Source organism: Diadema antillarum, unplaced genomic scaffold (assembly GCF_040938485.1).
Source record: "Diadema antillarum isolate AM-2024a unplaced genomic scaffold, OU_Dant_1.0 seq00000546_RagTag, whole genome shotgun sequence".
Taxonomy (NCBI): Eukaryota; Metazoa; Echinodermata; class Echinoidea; order Diadematoida; family Diadematidae; genus Diadema; species Diadema antillarum.
Window position 1 is genome coordinate 1,454,013 of NW_027271492.1, and position 21,780 is coordinate 1,475,792.

General features: G+C 39.4%; 2 protein-coding genes across 3 annotated transcripts; one reads left to right on the forward strand and one right to left on the reverse strand.

Annotated features, from left to right (window-relative positions):
- Window positions 1-643: 643 nt before the first annotated feature.
- On the reverse strand, window positions 644-10,132 carry LOC139734765 (DNA polymerase delta subunit 2-like). The gene is made up of 11 exons (XM_071645560.1): window positions 10,106-10,132; window positions 8,112-8,300; window positions 7,273-7,394; window positions 6,766-6,889; window positions 6,095-6,209; window positions 4,712-4,907; window positions 4,169-4,249; window positions 3,379-3,536; window positions 2,868-2,995; window positions 1,263-1,364; window positions 644-774 (listed from the first exon to the last, which is right to left on the reverse strand). Exons 2-11 carry the CDS (start codon window positions 8,290-8,292, stop codon window positions 644-646), a joined length of 1,338 nt encoding a protein of 445 aa, XP_071501661.1. The 5' UTR covers window positions 8,293-8,300; window positions 10,106-10,132.
- Window positions 10,133-10,460: 328 nt separating this feature from the next.
- On the forward strand, window positions 10,461-19,938 carry LOC139734729 (uncharacterized). Of its 2 annotated transcripts, none has more exons than XM_071645523.1 (6): window positions 10,461-10,651; window positions 12,465-12,699; window positions 13,715-14,104; window positions 14,923-15,021; window positions 15,641-15,762; window positions 18,810-19,938. In XM_071645523.1, the coding sequence occupies exons 1-6, from the start codon at window positions 10,646-10,648 to the stop codon at window positions 18,975-18,977; spliced, it is 1,020 nt and encodes a 339-aa protein (XP_071501624.1). In that variant the 5' UTR covers window positions 10,461-10,645; the 3' UTR covers window positions 18,978-19,938. The 2 variants fall into 2 exon arrangements, with proteins under 2 accessions (XP_071501624.1, XP_071501625.1); XM_071645524.1 differs by having other exon boundaries at window positions 10,462-10,682.
- Window positions 19,939-21,780: the final 1,842 nt, after the last annotated feature.

A 21,780-nucleotide genomic window follows, 5' to 3' on the forward strand; every position in this document is an offset into this window, starting at 1 on the left:
AGGAGAAATTGGAATTCAGAATTATGATTTACATGTACTTTCCTTTGAAACGTAGCAGGGGACATAAAGGTAGGACTACTGTGACAAAACAATAACAGTATTCAGCCATTGCTGTTACTCATGGTATATCTTCCTCTACAACAGCAAGGTGCATTCAACAATGTGCAAAACTGGAATTTCCCATGAAATTCTTGCCATATCATAGACATCACTTTGTCTTTCAAAGCAGAAGGGAAAATTTGCAGTTTCGCTCAGTAGTTACTATACAATCCTCAGGCATCATCTTTTCCTCTATTTTGAAAAGATATTGAAGACACACTTTGTGAACAGGAAATTAAAATTCCAGAAGTACATGACATTCTACCAGACATTCTTTCCATTATCTTCTCTGTCTGTGGATGTACTAGGTACAGAAATCCCATCGATCTTCTCGCTGAGGTGCCACTGCCGCAATACTTTGGATCCCAAGGTGCCATTTGATTAGCTTGGGAGGAAGAATATTTCATGCCAAGACATCGCAATGTGCTTGGCACTGCATGAGAAAACAAAAATCAATCCATTGTCCTTCCTTGCTGTCATTGTGCTTCGGCCTGATGGATCTTCAAAAAACAACAGCAGAAAAAAAAAAAACCTGTCTGGCCGATCAGCTCGCATTGAGGTCTGAAGAGAAGACTAACGGTTGGCAGTCCAGTGTGCGAAGGTTGACGATCACACAGGATTTAGTTTCGTGGAAGCTTGGCACAGTGACCAACAGCACATCCTTACCACTGGATCCTGAAAAGATGAAATATTGATAGTAAAACAAATATGTGTGAGAATTCAAATATGTCTGTCAATCTTAAACTGCTAGTGCTTGCTAATGCATGCTCATTTTTATTCCCCCAACCAAGAAACTTGATATTCTGTTGATATTTGTTAACTTAGGTAAGGAAACTCATTACATATATTGTTACACTGATGCAACAGTTACACTCTCTTGCTAAGATCACATTCCAGTTTTCAACACATACTATATATTTCTCTATACACTTTGGTTACAGATTCTCTTATGGTCGGAGAAAATTATGCCTGTTTAGTCACATCTAAAATATCAGAATATAATTGCTCTTTTTTCATGTTTTCTACAAACCTACAATCCTATTACTAAACTCTCGTGTAAGTCTTTTCTCATCAATATGTTTGTATGTTTGTTTTGTGGGGTTTTTTTTCAATTTAGATATATTTATCTTCTTTGTTGATAGAAATCTGATTTGCATATTCACCTGTCCATTTCTTAGTCTGGAATTTTGGTTGGTTGCCTGCAAAGTAGATGGCTGGGCAGTCATTGATGATGAACGGGTCCTGGTCATAGTAGGGGTAGCACGCTGGAGAAATAACATGAAGGGAGAGAAGGGGTGGTGAGACATTGATACGAGGATTAGACAGACGTAGGGCAGGAAAAGACAGAAAGATAACCACCACCAGGGAGGTGAGATGAGACTCGCCTCCCTGCACTCATTAATGAGACATAAATTCAATAATGAAAGAACACCACATAAGGACATGTTACATAGACTGGAGCGCTTTGTTCAGGTTTAGAAATTCGGGGTTCCAGCATCTTTTACAAAATTAAATTCCATGTAAAATTTCAGAAATCCAGGTCCCTTTTTCAGGCAGTAACTTCATAAGAACCTAAGCGGTTGATGCTAAATAACTGGAAATTGCTATTAGATAAATAGTGTCCATGTAAAATGTTGGTGTGTATACCACATCAACACTGTAGGTGGCAGACAAGTTGGTCCAATTTCATTCGATGAAATGTTTTCCTCAAGAACAAAATACCATTGCAAAAATCCACAAGATCACTGAAAGGCAAAACAAATTTTGCGTGAATTTTTCAGGCTTGGAAAATCATTTTTAAAATTCCATGGCATTTCCAAGTTTCCCATGACCATGGGAATCCTAGTGAATAGAACAAGAGACCCACAGGTCTAGCTCTCACCTGAGCAGAACAATTCGCTTTCATGGCACTCCACGCCTGCAGCAAACCACCATATTCAACAGCAATATGACAACACTATTTTTAACAGCTATGAGGCAGTACAATCAGGGTGCAGCATTGCTACCATGATCAAATCATGGTCTTCAGCTATGTGGCTCAGGTGAGCATAAAATGTACTCTTCATATCAAGAGTATACATGACAAGTGAAGATATGTATCTTTCACAAATTTGATCTGAAGGTCTTCTTTTATCACACAGAAAGATTTAATAATGGATTTATTTTTTTTTGTCAAACTGTGATCATGAAAGCAAGAGAATATTAATCAGAGGGGTCACGGTTGAGGTGTGACTTTTCTTTAATTTGTCTCCCTCTACAATAAAATTTGTAAGATCTCAACTGCTGATCTGTAATTTAACAAACATGTCATAAAGAGGAACCTAAGGATTCGAACCTATCATCTGCTGCTTTTCCGGGAAACGACACTACCACCAGGCTATACCTGGTTGCCGACAGTGACATGATGACCGTCACCCCTCTGATTAATATTCTCTTGCTTCATTAATGCCTTGTCCACCTTGGACAACTAAACATAACAATGTCAGAATTTCGGAGCTTGGGTATTTGTTTCAAGTTCATTGTGTCACTGTCAGCAACCAGGGATAGCCTAGTGGTAGTGTCGCTGCCCGGAAAGCAGTAGATGACAGGTTCGAGTCCCTCGGTTCCTTTTTTCGGACATGTTTGTTAGACTACAGATCAGCAGCTGCGATCTTACAAATTTCATTCGCACAGGGAGACAAACTGAAGAAAATTCACACCTCAACTGTGATCATGACAACTTGAGTTTTTGGTGAGCACCCCTCCTCACAAGATATGACTGCTCCTACCTAACGTGTCTGGAGCTGTTGGTGCAAGGTGACCCACTTTAAGCGTCTCTTCCAGTATCGTGAGTCGGTCGTCCATCGTTGTAATCTGATAGATATCGGTCAAGTTCTGCCCAGATGTCCCAAGCACTCTGTGTGAACAAACAAACAAATGAATATCAGAATCACAAGCAAGTATGTAAGGAATGAGTACTGGTACATTAGGAAGCGACTACATTATGGAATTTACAGTAATAGCAATTTTAACAGAGTGGATGTTTGCCATAAATAATGAATGTATTAAGGTCTCAGCAAGGTAAATGAACTGAATTGTTGTCAACCATGTAACCTACTTGTAGTACCCAACAGGCCTGGTAGTCAGGGACAACACAGACTCACTGGTAGGAAGACAAAATATGACGGCACTTGTCTCTATCAATTAATCAGACACTTGACTAATTACCTGTTGGAGCATGCAGGAAGAGTATATATTCTATCACTCTGTGTGTAGATATTGGGTATGAACGTTACTTACCTAACTCCTCCGACCTTGGCCTCGTAAGGGTTAGGGACACAGTTGAAGGTTGGGTAGAGACCTGCCTGGGGAAACATACAGCGATGAAGAGCCTGTTGCGGAAGACTACTGTTGGCAGGGTCATATTCCCCGGGCATGACGTCAACAGGCACACAGCTCTACATGAAGAAAACAGTAATGGAGGGAAATACTAGGTGGTGCAACCAGCAGTAAACTTAGTCATGTTAAAGTTTGCAACAAAATGCTGAGGAATGCTGAGAAAATCAATATTTCCTGAATTCATCAGTGAAAAGGATTGTTGATTAATATTGTGGCAGAGGTCATCTTCAAGATGCTGTATAACAGCATTTTTTTTCTTCATGAACTATGTCCAGAGGTTCCAGGAATCACTTTAATATGGCACCAAAGCTTCTCTTGCCATTTCCAGTGGCTGATTGTAACTTGTTTTGAAATTACATGGATAACATGATAATCAGAATCTCAGGAGAGCTCAATTGGTTTTCAAAAATTGCTATTATGTCACTACAGCAAGTTCAAGCAATTTTCATGATGCCTTCTCAAGGGTAGACTTTCAGTCCATTTGTCGGTTATAATCTGGCTCTCATGCGCTTTTCAGCTGTCTTTTAATAATTACCCTTGTAACTTTTTTCCATCTTGCACTACACTCTAACCCACACCAGAACAACATCTTGTAAACTGTACATGGGTGGCTGACTAGACCAAAGCAAGTTGTAAGCAAAAGATCATGATGTTCCTAGAACTGCAGAAAACTAATGCGAGATTTACTCACCGTGAGTTGAATCAGGAAGTCATCTAAAGACTTCATTGCTTCTACAGTTCCTGCTTGGGTTTTCCTGGTAAGATACTTGGCCTGATCAGGTGGAACATTTGCGGGAATGGAAGAGATAGATGGCAATAGATATGAATAAACAATATGCAGTAAACAGAAAAAATATAAGAATATGCAAAGACAAATGTTTCCACATAAAGAATGTGGTATTATGTAATATTAAGTTGATCATATGTGACCACTATAAATGAAACATCAGATGCATGTAAGCTAGCATCCATGGGACTGTCGACTTCAAGCCTCCCGTGAAGGGCGAGGCAATGATAGACTAGAGTGCCTTGGCTAGGTGCACGATCGCCACAGCCGAGGGACTTGAACCAGGAGCATCATGATTGGTAGTCTTTGGTCGTAACACCTGAGCCAAAACAACTCCTGTGAACTTGAACCACGAATATTTCTAGGCTCAACAGCACACATCACCTGACCTAATTAGCACTCGTCAGAATACACAACACTCTCAAGCTGCTTTCCTCCTCTGCTTACCGTGGTGAGGACATCTTTGTCCTGCATGCTCTTGCTGAGGCAGTTGCCGGCGACGACGACCCGCACCACCCTGGAGAACATCTCCTGCTGCTCCTCGGTGCCAAGCTGGCCCGTGATGAGGTCTAACATCAGCTGGAGGCTCATCATGTCGGTAGATTCGCTCCCTACTCCCAGCCCACACATCAGAACGATGTACCTGGCAAAACAAAAGGAAGGTTGAAGGTGCAAAGTTAATGGTGCACATGCACCATTTCACATTAAAGGACAAGTTCACCTTTATAAACATAAGGATTGAGAGAATGTAGCAATATTAGTAGAACACATCATTGAAAGTTTGAGGAAAATCAGACAATCCGTTCAAAAGTTATGAATTTTTAAAATTTTTGTGCAGCAACCGCTGGATGAGAAGACTACTGCAGTGTATAAATAACTTGCGTACAACAATGTAAGGAAAATATAAAGAGAATTTCACAAAATTCCATCTTTTGAAAAAAGTACACATTCCCCTGACTCGTTACCAACAAATGTTATGGGCAATATTATTCCCCCTGCCTTTAGAAAGAGGCAAGTCAAGAGCTCTTTTATTATGCGAAAAAAGTGAAAATATGTTGAATTTTCTTTTACATTTTCTTTATACTGTTGTACGCATATGACTCACAAGCTGTAGTAGTCTCCTCATCCAACGGTTCCAACACAAAAATTTTAAAAATTCATAACTTTTGCATCGATTGTCCAATTTTCCTCAAACTTTCACTGATGTGTTCTACTAATATTGTTGCATTCTCTCAATCCTTATGTTTATGAAGGTGAACTTGTCCTTTAATTTGTACAAGCTTGAACATACATTTCAGACACAATACATGTCACACAAAGAATACACACAAACTTGGAGAAACTCGATAGCAGGGAAAGCCTGTGGCACTAGCATATGTCCTGTCCTTGTTTTTGTTTTTATCTGTACTTTTCTTTGGTGCTTTCGTTTAAAATGAGTATGAAAGATCCTACCTTCTTCAAATAAGTGAGCATAAATTGTTCACACATTTACTGCAGTTTTTGTTCCCCTGCTTTGATGCCTAAAGTATAATCATGTATGTATGAATGCATGAAAGTCATATTTAAACTTTTATCCTTCAGTTTACTTACAATAACTCTCTAAAGACTGAAATGGTTCAACAAGAACAACACCAATATCAACTACAATTAAAAAAATACCAATGGTAATTAATAATATCATCAATAACAGTTTAGAAGATGAATGGTTAAGCACCGTCACCTCCAGTATACAGTTTACATAAGTGGTGACATCAATGTAACTGGCATGACAAAGCAGTGAAGGTTCCAAACTGTTGACAAACATGTCATATTGTACACTTTATGACCCACCTATCCTCTTCAAACTTGGGCACGACGTCAGGTTCAACCAGGTCTACGTAGCATGTATCCTCCACCTCAAACATGCCGTCCTCATTCTCCTGCCCTAGGACAGCCATCACCACACCTTCACATGAAGACAAAAAGATTCCAGTTTGATGATCCGAAATGTGCCATGTAACAGACACAGAACCTGGTCACATCAGTTTTTACCTCTTCCATTGAATATCCTTCTAGCATGGACTCAGTAAAATTTTGAAACATTAGAGAAACACTCAGTGAAAATCAGACATCGATTGTCTTCAAAAGTGTTGAATTATTCACATTTTGTTTATATTGACGTGTTCCAATCTCTTGCATACTCTATTTGTGTGCAAAAGAGTAGAATGGCGGAACAAAAATATGCGCGGAATATCACAAATATACTACTTCTATGACATTCAAACAGCATAAATGATTATATGCATGCCTTAGCATATCTTAGTAATATCTCAACAAAATTTTTCACTTCACCATCTAAGCAAATCAGCATCCTGGAAATGCAACTTGTTTTGCTGGGAGACCTGCTATCTGTCGTAAGTGATGTTTAGGCAAAGTCAGAATTGGTGTGTTTGCCTATCATCCCAACACACACACCTCCATCAGTACAAATGAATGGATTCACCTCCATGTATATCACTCACCCGTCATGGTGGTCTGAACATTGATATCACCGGCCAAGTTCACCCTCTGCAGCTCATCCTCAAGCACAACAAAATCATCATCGGATGTGAATCGCTCTCTGGGAGGCTGTGGTGTCAGATTTCTCTGTAAGCGTACATAAAACATATTTTAAGAGAACAAAACATCAATCAAATATCATGGTAACATTTACACTGCTGGAATCTTATAATCCTCTTGTTATCACACCTGATTCTATTTTTTTAATCAATTTTTTTTTGATCATCTTTTTGGTCATCAAATATCATGATGGCCACTTCCCACTATTCAGGAGAAGCATCTAAACTTCAAGGTGACCCTGAAGACTCAGTACAAAATCAGAATAACTTAAAAACTCTTTACGCTTTGTAACTCTGAATACTCATAAAAGTAACTGAGAGACACCTTCCATTTGTCACTGGCTATTCACACAGAGCTGACAGAAATATGATGGCTGTGATGACTCGCAATGCATTCTGCTCTAAACTTACATCTTCACTGATTTCTCTGAGAATATTTGGTTTTAGCTCCATCTTCTTGAACAGCGTCCCGATGACAAAACATTTTTCTCCCTTCTTCAGCTGGAAGATTTGACGAAGGGGAGCATCTTGACCTGGAAAGATTAAGACAATAATGTCTTATCTCCTTTCTTCCTTTCCCATACAGATCTATCTGTACAGATACATGATACTATACAGAAACATTTGGCACAGAATAATTTAGCTTTACATTTGAATATAAGATACAAATTTCACAACAATGTTGATGACGATGATGATAATGAGAATAAAACTGCAGTGCTGATAACGATAACAATAATAATAATAATAATAATAACAATAATAATGAAAATAATAACACTACTAGTAGTACTACTTCTCATAATCATACTGATAATAATATCAATATTTCACAAAAAATGATAATAATGATCACAAAGGTATTAAGACCAAAAAGAAACGACATGAAGAGCAAATAACAAAACAAAACAAAACTGATGTTATTACAGATTGTATACTATGTTAGTTCAAAACTATATAAAAGCAAAACAACAATGAAAACACACTGTGGAATATGTAGTATCTGATCTACACAATCCCAACTTCCATGTACATGTATTTCTGGTTTTATTTCTTACTCCTCGCAATCACAAAATACACATCCCATACTTGGCAAGGAAATGTACATATAGATTAGCATTATCATTAAATCTCGCAAGAAACATAGAATTGCCTCCTTCTCACCTGAGACAAAATTGAGCAATTTTGAAGAAAAAAAAAATAAACATACTAAATAATGCATAGACAGACTGCTTGGAAACTCTGCCTACCCCATTTTTCCTGGGCCACCTTCTGCAAGCGTGGCCTCATACAACTCAGCCTTTCTGCATAGAGGTGGGCATACTGGCGCTGAAAGCTGCGATTCTTCAGCTCAAAGCGGGAAGAGAGGTTCTCATACCGGCAAGAGGGACGCTGGAAAGTTGCAGGTTCAGCCGAAGGCATTGTTGTCATTGTCAACCCTTTAGCAGCAATTTCAATGCAAGAATATACATGAGGAGTTGAATCTAAAAAAAAAAAAACCTAAAAAAAAAAATCAGATATGTAAGTTTATAATGTACATGTAATTGATAGAAAACATGCAATTTTATGACATAAGAAACACTGCACAGGGTTATGAAATACAAACTCAAAAAAAAAAAAAAGAAATATTGAGAGCTTAGAATGCATGAAGGGGGGCAGTATAAATTGTAATTTTTCGGAATAAACAACTCATCAAGTGCGATTTGAGCACAAGTAGAAGTAGTACTAGTAGGTACTACAAGTGTGCATGACTACAGTAATTATAGTGGTCCAGCTGTTCCAGCCCTAGACAGAAAAATCCGTCTGCTTGGAGGAGTCTTGTAACATTTTTTTTTTGTTTTTTTTGGGGGGGAAATGAGCAAAGAAAATGGGATTCCATCAGGATTTTAAAAAAAAAAAACTTTGATGGTTCTCCTCCGAGAGAGAATCGAGACGGAAGCCTCTCATTAGACCGTGGTGTGGCGGGATGATTAATAATAATATAACCACTGTCCCTATATAGCTGGATGTGCTAGTGAAGTACAGTACCTCACCCTCCAGCAGCCCCCCCCCCCCCCCCCCCCACCATTTCGGGTCATTTAAAAAAAAAAAGGGGGGGGGGGGAGGGAGTTGGAACAAAAAATCAAAACATGGTTATCCATGAATTTCTAGAGGTTCTGTCTTTGATTCTTTTCACCTAAGCAGGCAGGGGGCAGTTTATCATTGACCACAACATCCCCCCCCCCCCCCCCCGTCCCGCAGCTTCCCTACCCTGAAAAATGTTCTGCAGCCCACCTGGCCCCACCCTGAATAGTTGTACTAGGGCCTACTACTAGCTGATAACTGATCATCAGTGAACGCATTCCCTAGCCACTCACATTGGTTTTTGTGGGCAGAGCATCCCCCTACACTTACAGTACTACTGTACTGGTACCCGCTAGGTCGAACAAGAGTCTGTAAACGTTACATGAGAGGAATTCTGTAAAGCTAAATGTTGTCTCTGCAGACCCACCAGGGGCCAGACAATGAATAATTTATTTACACTGCTGCAGACTGATCTTTCGGTTTAGTACGAAAAAGTCTAACAGTTACCCCTTCATAACTTGTATCATGTCCTTGTTCAGAGTTCTATATTGGTCTAGGAACACTGCCGTGCCAGTGCCTCTATTTATTTCTGGCAGCCAGTGGTTTTAACATTGATTTGTAAATACCAAAGTGTCAAAGGCAAGCCCTCATTTAATATCGCTCAAAGAGTTGAACTTTAGACCAGTCAGTTGCAAATTTATCCACCACGCGTCTAGAACTAGGGTAGTGACGACTAAAACAGCATGATCACAGTATCAATTTTGTTCAGCACCCTCAGTCAGCAGCTGCTCAGCTAAACGTCGCTTCGTTCGACAAAATGTGTAGTAAGCCTATGACGTCGACGAAAACATTCTACAATTGCCGATTTTCTGCATACGATGACAAACAGTTGATTTAAAACTGTTCAAGGGCACGGTCTTCCTCTTGTCACTCATAATCACCTGATCTGAACACGGGTGCACAACTCAGCAATAGTCCCATTCCTTCATATTTACGTACTTTCCGACCACAATCTCAATCTTATTAATACTACCTAGTAGACAGCCTGCCCTTCTATAAGATAAAATGTTGAAAAGGGGAATTATGTAACATTAAATGCTGTAAGTGTCCCGGTGACGCTTAACTTGGTTTTACACGTTCAGGCAATCAGAGTTCTAGGTAAATAGTAACTGCAACTTACCGAATAAATTTTGAAATGATACCGGAAGCTGCGATTCCCGCGCGCGCTGCTTTTACCTATTAGGCTCGTTCATGCATTGTTCTCAGATACTTTGCAATATGACAATATTTCTAACTTATCTTTAGGAATTTTGAGATAAAAAATCTTTGCATGATTGACAAATGAACTATAATTTTGATCTTTTTCCAAATCTTTTTATCTGTTCTTTAAAACTAAAATAAATGGAAAATGTATGGGATGCAAATCTTTACACGCGTATTGGTTTTTGCGGAGTTACGTCATCATTGTTTACATCGGAGCAGCTGGTCGATCTACACGATATGGATTTCTTTGTCACACACGACGCTCAGCACAGAAAAGCTTTATGCGTCACAGCATGCACCATCATCACCAGCCGTTCCTGAGCTCAAGTCCCGCTAATCTCCGTAATAGATGGCAACAATCGACGCATTGTCACAAGATACTTCTATTCTCCTCTGTTGTCCATGGACTGCTCCTGGCCGGAGATAAGCGGCAGCAAGTCATGCAAAGTGCAGCCAAATGATGGTGATGTTATTGCAAAAGTAGTTTCGTAAAAGTGAGTAGAAAACCACACATTTTCGTGAAGAAAACTTGTGATAGTTGAAGCCTTAAGGCAGCAGCAAAACATGTAAACATTCTCGCATGTCAATAAAGAAGCTAGCAGTTTGCCAGCCAGAGTCAGAGAGGCAGATCGATGAAGGCGAAAGGATTTGCATTTTGAGCAGAGGAATAGGTGCAGGCTTGTAAAGCGACGTTCTATTCTATCTAAGCCATGCATGCCCTCAACACTGGCCTGAAAATTTTAATGTCAGTGGCAGTGCCAGTGGTTGCTTGCCATGCCATGCTTGTGTCGTAATCTATTCCTTGGATTGTGCAATACGTTTTGATGTAGTCTTGTAAAATAGTCCAATACCAGTGCAATCCAGGTAAGTTGTTCTGACTAGCTCTGAGTCTCAGTAGACCTCAGTTTTGCTTAACAGATATTTCGTTTCTGTCATTGGGGAGATTGTGTTCAGTGGTGTTGTCAAAACTAAAATTTAGCGTGGATAATGGCTCTAAATTTTATTTTTCTAAGCTAGAATTTTACCATGAAGTGGCTATGTGAAGCAGTGCATCATACCATAGTGAATTTGATGGATGGCAGGGGCATACAATCATGTTATATTATAGTATGGGTATAGCGAGAATCCTGCGATCTCATTGGTTGAGAGCTATGTGTTGATTTTTACTGGCCGCACGCTGAGTCACAGTGGTAAACATGTTATAGCGCACTTGTAGCAAGAGTACGCGTACTTGTAACAAAGGTTCGCGCACCAAGCAAGCGTTCGCGCACTCAGTACGAGATGCCTATTGGCTAAAACAACCATGCATCAGTATTTACTGATGCATGGCTGGCCGTGCGTCCAGTAAAAACTGATACATGGTCGTCTATGCCAAGCCAAAAGGAAAAGCATCCAGTAATTTTGTCATCGGGTAACACGATAAAAAAATGGGTTTTTGACAAGAAAATTACCCATTCTATAAATCAGATGATGCACATGTCTTTTCGTGCGTCAGTCGGAATATAGTGTGCATGCGGTAACTATGGAATTTAGCCTAAACCCACTCGGCTTCGCCTCGTGGGTTAAGCATTCCATAGTTACCTTATGCACACAATTCCGACTGACGCACTCAGACCTGTGCGTCATTTGTATACTGACCACAGATCTTCTTTATGTTTCTACAAGCTTGTATTGTATTTTTCTGCCATAATCTTCAAAGGGCTATGCAGCCTATCAGAGAATCACATACTGTAAAAGTGCAGTGGATATTTTCAGGCGACTAATTTTTCATGCTTGGCAGGGTAAGATGAGTTTCACATGTTTTCAATTCCGCAGAATCAAGACATCAACTACTGGAACATATGGCAAGCAGTACATTCACATGCTTTTATTTTCGCGCTAGTTTCTGGTTGCGCGAAAAATTTCAACACTGCAAAAATTTCCACTTTTACAGTAGATGAATTTGACTTGACCAGGTGCTTACAATGTACTTTAAGGAGGAATGTGGCTTTACTAAGAGGATGATGTGAATATGACTTGTGAGAAGATTATTAAATTTTTCATCTGAGTTCAAGTTAACCACAGAATGTGGTGGATCATTCTATGCTGTGTAATATAGCGCTACCAATACCCTACTCTTCATTCTATGTTGGAGTTTGCCTTGCCAAGAAGTGCTGTAAGACATCTTCATTCATCATTTTGCTCCCTTTCCCCTCCCCCACTTTGGAACCACGTGTGTGTGTATAACAGCTCTGACCGGCTGCACACTGATTGTGAATCGCATTGGCTCTTTACAGGAATCGGGTGTCATGTTCGGTCTAACGAACAGAATTGTGCAGGCCAAGGAGGCTAGCAACCCAATGTCTCACACCGAAGACGAAGCGGTCAGAGCTGGGAGAGATGCAGAGGAGAAGCTAATCAGGGACTTAGTGTCAAGGGGAAGTATTCCCTATGACCACATCTTCAGGAGGCTCAGGGTCCCGGACACTTTTCAGACCAGTCGCCATGAAATCGACGTTGTCGCGCTGACAGGTGCAAAATTCTCTCATGACTTAACTTTGCCAAAATAGTCTTTTTGTGTCTCAAATTATGTGTGAATTTAGAGCTAAAGTGTATTATTGATGTGCATTGTTGCTGTCATGCATCTTTTGTTGCTTCATAATGTTGGTCTGTTTGCTCAAATTCCATGTTGTCAAGAGGCTTGGTACACTTATGACGACAGGAACCTGATGTTCAAATGTAATAAAGTCACCCTAAAAAAAAATATTGTTAAGACAAAAAATAGGGATGATCCTCAGTTTCTCAGCCAATCCTCCAGCAGAAAAAAAAAATCCAAGGCTTTTTTTTTTTCTTGTTACAGAAGGATAGTTAGAATTATATTCCACATACTAAGAATGTTGCAATAGGATTGGTCTAGAGCTGATCACGTGACGAAGCGTAGTTTTGCCCATCACATCACCTGAGAAGAAAAGTTTGTTACACTCTATGTTGATCTCCACACAGTCCACACAGTCCTAACGCAAGATGAGTATGTGCGAAATAAAAGTGCATTGCACTGTGGACTATCATGTGACCTAGGTCACTTGATAGTACACAGTGCAACGCACTTTCACTTCGGTGCCGCGCGGTGCGCGCAGCAAATTCATTGTTTTGTCATCTACGCGCACACGTAGCCTAAGCCCTAAGGATACCTAAAGACAGCTAAAACGGTTTCAGATGTGGAATAAAATGGGAATTTTTAGGACCCTAGATGTGGAATATAAAGCAGATAATCAACTTTTAGTTTCAGGCAATGATACAAACTATCACTTCCTCGGCGATCTGAATGTGTACGCTATCTTTCCTCAGCTGCGCTTCGGAAAGATAGCTACATCCAGATCGCCTCGGAAGTGATAGTTTGTCTCACCTTCACCAACGTTGATTATTTGCTTATTATACCTTTAGTGCCATATTACTTATTGTCATTAGTTGTTGTTGTAAGTGGTAGTAAAGAAGTATTGTAATCATTATATCACTTATTTTTTTTCTTCTCTGTATATGATTTCAGAATATGGGATATACTCCATTGAAGTGAAGAACTGGTCTGGAAAGATCTCTCTCAGCAAGGACGGCAATTCGTGGGTCCAGCAGCGACACATCAAGGACTCAAACACCCAGTCGAGTGTTACGTACGACGCCTCGCACAACAACGCCCTCAACGAAGTGAGGTCCAAGTCCCAGCTCCTTCGCAACCACCTGGTCCGGCAGGGGGTGTGCCTGGCAGAAAAGTTCTTCGCCCCACGAGTGGTGCTCACAAATCAACGGTCAGAGCTGGACAGTTCCCTCTGGACAGAGAACCAAGTCATCACACCAGACCGTTACGACACCTTTGTGCAGTCCTTCTGCCGTAGTTACGCTGGGAAGCTGGCAAACTCGATGGTACCATCATTTATTTCCGGTGAGAATATCAAAATTATTAGTGTCCATTACTCTGGAAAATGTTTGTGGGGTTTTTTGTATTGTTCCAGGCAAAGTGTCCCAGAAGAGATTCGATCTACATCTCAGCAAGCAAAACACTGATATGTCACTGTATATCAACGCTGTCTCAGATCCTTGTGTTGAACAATATTGTAGAAAGGTAAATAATGATGAGTATTGTAAAAATGGAAATTGGTGCGAAAATAAAAGTAGGCCTACGCGAATATTTTTTGCTTGCTGTATGTACCACTATTAAATGTCTTGATTCTATGGGATTAAAAACACACGAAATTCATCTTACCCAGCCCAGTGCGAAAAATTACTTGCACGAAAGTAACAACTTTTACAGTAGATGGGAGTTTCCCTTATCTTTGGAATTTCTTCTCATACAGTTAGATCAAATATTACAAAGCATGGTGTACATGAGAACTAATATGCTTGCATCATACTTCGGTAGGATGTCATGCTATTGTATGTGGGGGGTTTTTAGAGGCAGTAATAAGATTTCAAAATGCGACAGATTATGTAGTTGTTACTGGTGAGCTAGGGAGCTTGTATATAAAAAGGTAATAAATTCATACCAATTTTGTATTTTACAAAAACACAGGCTGGATAAAAGATCTTTAAGAAGAGCTTGTTCTGCAAACTTTAGATGGAGGCAGTAGCCACTGAAGAGGCCTGTTATGGCCACACTAATGCATATTTGGCCAGCAAGCAGCTTTCATCATGTGGAAACAATGCAGTATTAAAGTGAAAAAATTTGCTCTTTTTTTCCCCCTGCTGTCTAAATATGTACAGGCCAGTTGTCATTCAGTGCAATGGAGGCCGCAAGGAATGTATTAAGTCAGATCGGCACATGGGACATTGTGAATCTCAACGGAGGAAAACAGATCATTGGTAAGCCACCCCTACCCCCAACTCCACACATTTTTTATGTTTAGTAATTCCTCCTCTTTCAAGGGAGGGGGGGGGGGGGGGGGGGGGGAGGGACTGGTATAAAGGTTGGTATTGCACTGTCTTGTGCAGTGCCTGATTTAGAGGTTCCATTAAGTCATAGGGGAATTATGCTGTGGAAACTATTATCTTGGCGTTAAATTAACAAATAAAACTTTTGCCAATTTGAACAAACTTCAGAAATTCAGATTCTGGAACCCAAGTGGTTAATTAACTGTGCTGTCTTATTTCTTTATAGTTTGCAGCCTGTTCTTAAAAAAGGTGCAGTTGCCTTATCTCTGCAGTTGAGAGGGCACTTGTTGCAACACGTGGCGAATTTTGACAAACCTGATTATTTCTAAGCAGACCGTACAGCACATACTATTTAAAAGTCTAGGCAGAGTTTAAAGATCTCTTACCAATGTCAAAGTTTTGTGTTTCTTCCACAGCTTAGCATAGCAGAGAGTACTATAATTTGTTGGAGAGAATTTTAATGTTTGCTTGTGACATGTTTTTTCCATCATGTTCAAATTTTTATTGTATTGTTAGCATTGTGGCGTATGTTATTATTCTCTGTTTCAAGGTGACTTCAAGGGCAATAAGGACCTAACTCTCAACAGGAAGACAGCATGCAGAATGGAATTCAGCCACCAACGCAGCTCAGTTCTTGGCTCAATGTGGGCCATTATGGGCTTCTCACCACAGGTATGACCTTGTGCAGCTCAATTGTTTTGCAGGACACAGAACAGATGTGCAGCATGCTCTTTAGCAAACATGCTGTAATGGCATTCATATATTCCGTTAAACAACTGTACAGTAATTAGTGCTGTCATTTGCATGAGGAAAATCTGTCTTACCACATTTGGAATAATGTTGGGATCATGCCATGAAGTTATAATTTCCATATGAAAACAATAAAAGAAGCACAAGTGCCAGTCCCTACAATTCACTATACACGTATGTGAATCTCATTTAGAGAAAGAAAAGGGATTAAAGACTGACTTTCCAGTTGAAAGTCACCTTCATCAGCTGATGTACTTTCCCTGTAAATAGAGGGTGAATATGATTTTCAAAACTAGTGGCATGTCTTTCAATCGCCCAACAAGAAGGAAATTCCCCATCACTTTGGTTGCTTTTTTTTTTTTAGCAGGCTGTTGAGAAAAAAGTCATTGTTACAGTCTGCATGCAAGTTACTCAGAAGGTCAATTCTTGCAAAAACAATAGGAAATGACCCATACAAGGATTCAACTCGTATGCTATAAAGGTCAACTAGGTATTCATTGCATGTCATCTAACTAGGGAAAGAGATCACATCCTAGTCAATAAGTGACAAACAGATGTCATAGCTGTATCGCTTGGACTCATGCCAAAGATTTATTCAATTACAAACACCTGCTATCTGGTATTTAATTGTGTCGGATGAAGTTGTGGTAAATCCATCCCTGAGTTTCAGTGCATAGTTTTTGTGATTAGTTTTAGTTTTTGTCAATTTGTGTGAGATGTGACTCATAATGACAATTTCATTTGAGGTTTGATGCCAAATATTTACTCAAGTGTACCCTCTGTATACTGTATATGCGAATCATTGTTGGATTGCGAATTTAACGACACGAGAAAATGTCACCATGCGCTAGGGTAATCTTGCATTTACAATAGCCTCGGCATCAATTTGCAAAAACGACATCTCGCAAGAATGTGTGTGACCTCTTCATTCGTGAAATATCTGTACACAAAAAACCCCAGCTTAAATAGTAGATCTCTTCATCGAGTCACTACATGATGAGGGAAACATTTTACAATTTTACTTCATGATTGAGCATCTGTAAAAAAGCAATCTGTTTTTCTCAGTATCACACCTTAGCATCATGACTGTGGTTTAGCCATTAAGTATGACAATATGAAGATGTATTGCTCAGGTGAAAATACATCGTGTATATTGCTTGCGGGAATGGGCAGCTGTACACTGATACAGTAAACCTGCAATATAGACACCTCAAGCAAGTTCCTTATTTATGTCCCATTCATGCTGCTGTTTGTTTTGTTTTCATTTTGTTTTTGTTTTGGACTGAGCAGTTTCAATTGCAGATCAAGAGCAATTTAGTGAAGCATACAATGTATGTTTTAGGTCTAAATTCCAATCATTTATGAGGGATCATAATAATGCAGTGTTGTTGTAACCTATTGTAACTGCAAGAAGTTTTAAGCTTGCATCGTGTAAGTTGTCTCTACACCTACACGTACCCGGTATATTCATCTATTCTTTACACAAGGTATCAATTACACTTCTGAAAATTTATTAAGGAAAATAAAAGCAAATAGAGCAGTGAGGCCTTTGCTGGAAATATGAAGTCGTTAATGGTTTAGGTTCTGTGTTAGGGTATTGCTGTTTTTTTTTTTTTTAATATATAGTGCCCAGCATTTGTGTAGGCATGTGTGATGTTTAACCCATTGAGGACGAGTCCCGAGTATACTCGGGCAAGCGTCTATGGGAAATGCATGTTGTAGCAAAATCAAATCGTCCTCAACGGGTTAAGGCAATTATGGTAGTGATGTTTCAAGCATCACATAATATTATGCAGATATATATAATCTCAATGATTGAACGTGTGTGTGTGTGTGTGTTGTGTGTGTGTGTGTTTGACGCACTGATGAGAATGCAGTAGACATTGATGAGTAATAGTGCTGGTTGCTTTAAAGATTCCATAATCACAATAGAGTTTGATATGATTTTACATAGAGCCTATTGGATTTAATTCTCTCTTGAATACTCACTGTGAAATGTTATTATGAGAAATATCTCTGAAACACCCATCGAAATTATATGCTTGTTTATAGTCATGATACCAAGAAGTTGAATGCTTCCAATAAACCTGGAAAGTACTGATGTATGGAGTATAGTTATCTTACTACATGTTACTTGCATTTTTTTCGAGCCCACCGGAGGTGAGGGGAGACTAAGGGATCGCCTCCGGCGTCTGTCCATCCGTCGTCCGTCCGTCCATCCGTCCGTCCGTCCGTCCGTCGTCTGTCCGTAACGCTACAAAAACTTCAATAACTCTTTACACTGGGCTTCAATGGCAATCAAACTTCGAGGGAAGAGGGGTCATACAAAGTTTCACATTTTACCATATATGAAGGTCACCTCAAAGTCAAAGGTCACAGGCAGGGGTCAACAAACTTTAAGGGCCCAGTGTTAAGTTTTTATGGCACATTTCTTTTTTGCCATAAATTTTCACCCTTACATATCTCTTTTTATCTGTTATCTCTCTTTCTTTTATCTGTTATATCCCATTCGCGTACAATTTCTTGTACACGAATGGGCGAGACACATTATGGCACTTGCCTTGTTGTGCATTTGAAAGAAATTGTGTCAGCCCTGCTTCAGCTATTTGCATGCGTGGAATTTCATGAAATTGATGTAATGTTCTATTTTTTCCATTAGTTATTTCAAATTATGTGATCGCAAGGAGCAATATCCTAGACAGTAATCTTAATGAATTTGGGTTTCAGTTCAGATTTCCTAAATAAGGCCACTGCGCAAGCAGTCTGATATTTTGTTATAAATGGCAGGAATGGCAGTTTTATAGATCATGTGACAGACTAGTCAATGAAGAAAGAGTCTCTCTTTGAGCGTACTCTTTGCATAATTTACATAGGAAATCTCGATTCCATCAGATCATCTTGGTCATATATTTAACAATTTTCTTTCCTTCTTTCTGTCTGTCTTCTGATTTTCACGACATGAAAACTAGGTCACTGTGACGATCTACAAGCGAGGTGGCGAGGGATGGCTGTGGAATGCAACGTGTGGGCAGATCAGCATCTCGTACGATGCGGAGATTTCCTTCCGGGTCGCCGGGGAAGAGGTAGACGCCAAGATCCAGGCGAACGACATTGAGAGCATCATCCTGAGTACATAGTATCCGTGGTAACAAATCCGAACGTTTTCTTGAGCTGACCCACCACAGACCGCAGATATCAATTTCAAAAGTGGAGCAGGGTATACTTCTTTGGAGGATTTTTTTTCCTTATCTTTCTCTTCTCCTTTTTTTTTTCACAGTAACTGAGCAGACGGGTAGAAAAACCTGAAGATTGTACATCCGAAGTGCCATAAATCTTATTCTGAACCATGAGAAAATTGTGGTACCTGGATAAGGAAGTTACCCCAGATTCAACTGCAAATACATGCACAAAGAGCAGTCCTTGTGTCGTTAAAGTGTTTTGTTACTTTAGGAGAAGAAGTAGGGGAATGTGATTGTCACTGTAACAAATAAATTATCAAGGTTTATGCAGACTACTTTATCCTGGGAGTTTTCACGTGGAAGCTAATGTCTCAGCATACTCCATGCATTTAGCTGAGGTGTGGGTTCACATGGAATTTGTGACACCTGCACATCATCCAACAAGTAAGTATCCCCCTAATTGTTTCACTCGCATATTCTTGCCATACAGTCCAAATGAGGAACACTTTTCCCTCATTAGAGAAATAGCTGGGTAATAGTCTCTCTTCGCTCAATGCAATCTAAACCATTTCCTCTATGTGTAAATAATGTACATAGGTTAATCTGAAATCAGTGCTGCCCTATTTACAGAGGTAATTGCAGTAAGGTGCATAGTGCTTCATAGCCAGTTTGTAAATATTACGTTCATTCCTTTCACTTCACTTCTAAAAGCCCTTCAGTGCACTCAGTATATCCTGTGTTTCCTTTCAGTTAGCCAGAAAGTGTGTTAATATTCTTTCTTGTCACATTCCTCTGGATGTGCTGTATTTCTGTATCTCTGTGCATGTGCGTGTCAATTTGAAATGGCGTTATTTACAGTTAGTTCAATCTGAGGATATTTAATGGTGGCATTATTTCACAAAGTGGTCAAGGCAGGAGGATTAAAAGGCAAGCTGTTCTAACAATAATTCATTTTGAAAACAGTATTCAGAGTAGGTTACTCAACTCTTTTTGTATAGAAGTTATTTTCTGTGCAATATTTGTAACCTACTAGTATCCTGGTTCATACAAACCCTTTTTTCTCTTTTAGCACAGATTAATGATTGAGAGTAAAATACACTCAAGTAAATGAATTGAGAATGCTCTCAAATTTGCTTGGTTGAGGTCATAAATTGCCATGATGTCATCTTGGCACTAAGACTTAAACTCATTTTAATAGCATGGTTCACTCAGCATTTCAATTTAAATGGACATCACTGAATAAAACACTTAAAAGTTTAGCAATCCATATAGGCTACAAACAAAGCAGATGGACTTCAGAGAAAATGTGTCACTGTTGATTGAACAATAATAGTGATATTTAGCATTAAAGTTAGATTATCTACTGAGCCTTCATTCCAGCAAAGATCAGTGCTGGTAACACAAATTTGAATATTTTTGCAACAATTATTCTATTTGATATTTTTGTATTATTCTTTCATCTTTAATACCATTTAAAACAAAAAGTTTCAAATAATGTTATGATGATTCCATCCTATATGTAGGTTCACTGTCATGAAAGATCAATACTGTTATATTTTGTAATGGAATTTGCAAGACAGCGCAGTGGCACCTTCCTAATTGTTTGTCGTTTTAAACTTAATTGTTATCAAATGGATGGAACTTTTCTAGATTGAGTAACAAATAGTGTATTCTGAAGCCTTCAATCTATCAATACTATCAATATGACCTCATTTTGGCTAGCAGTTTGTAAAGAACTTTATAGTATTCAAACAAATATGCAAAATTTATAGCAAAATGTTTGTATATCAGTCAGTTTCTCTCAAAGATTGTACCCTATTTAAGGCAATATGTGCACTTTGATACGCGATTTGTCCACCGAATAATGGTGGAGTACTTTACCGGCTGATATTTAATACTGATCTGTACAGCAATAGCCGAGAGAGAAGGGAGAGAGAGAGAGAGAGAAGAAGAAGAAAAAGAAGAAGAAAGGGAGAGTGATTATTCCAAATCTTGCCCTACTGTAATATTGCAACTTTGATAAATTTCTGGTAGGTTTATATGTATACAGTCAAACCTGTTCATAGCGGCTGCTAAAGGGAGTGTATTTGTGTGTGAGTGCATGTATGTGTGTGTATGGGTGTGAGTGTGCATGTCACTGCATACAATGTATGCTTTTATGTCTTGTCCAGATTTGCTTTATAGTAATGTGGTGCATGTTTTTTCCAGAAGAGTTGGTTGTTCATGTCATTTGCGTATTAAAGTGAAAGATCTCATTATCAACATCAAAGATAATCCCACCATCAAGAACTAACCTGAGAGGAAAAAAGAAACATGTAAAGTTTGGGGTTGGTTTGAGGCTCAACTGGCGTTTAGGCTGTGTTCTGTTTTTTCTCCTTCTTTCAACCTCGGTCATAGCCTTAAGTTTCTTATGTAATAGCAACTTCTTTATCAAGACTGAAAAATTACACGCATGGTGGAAAAATAATCATAATAAATAAATGAATTAATAACCTTGACACCCCAATGGAAGAGTTTGGAAAGCAAACATGAGGCCAACCTAAGCGTGGGGGGGGGGGGGGGGAACCAGGTTCTGCGAGGGAAGAGCTGCTCAAGCTGCCTTGAAGCTCATGTGTAAACACGTCATGAAGGGGCTTTGAATCATTCACACATATATATACACAAACAGAGACAATCCCAAGGCCACAGTTTAGCTGAACAGGGGTCTGAATGTATGACGAGCTTGAGTGCACAACTCTGTTATACTGGACTTGGTGAACAT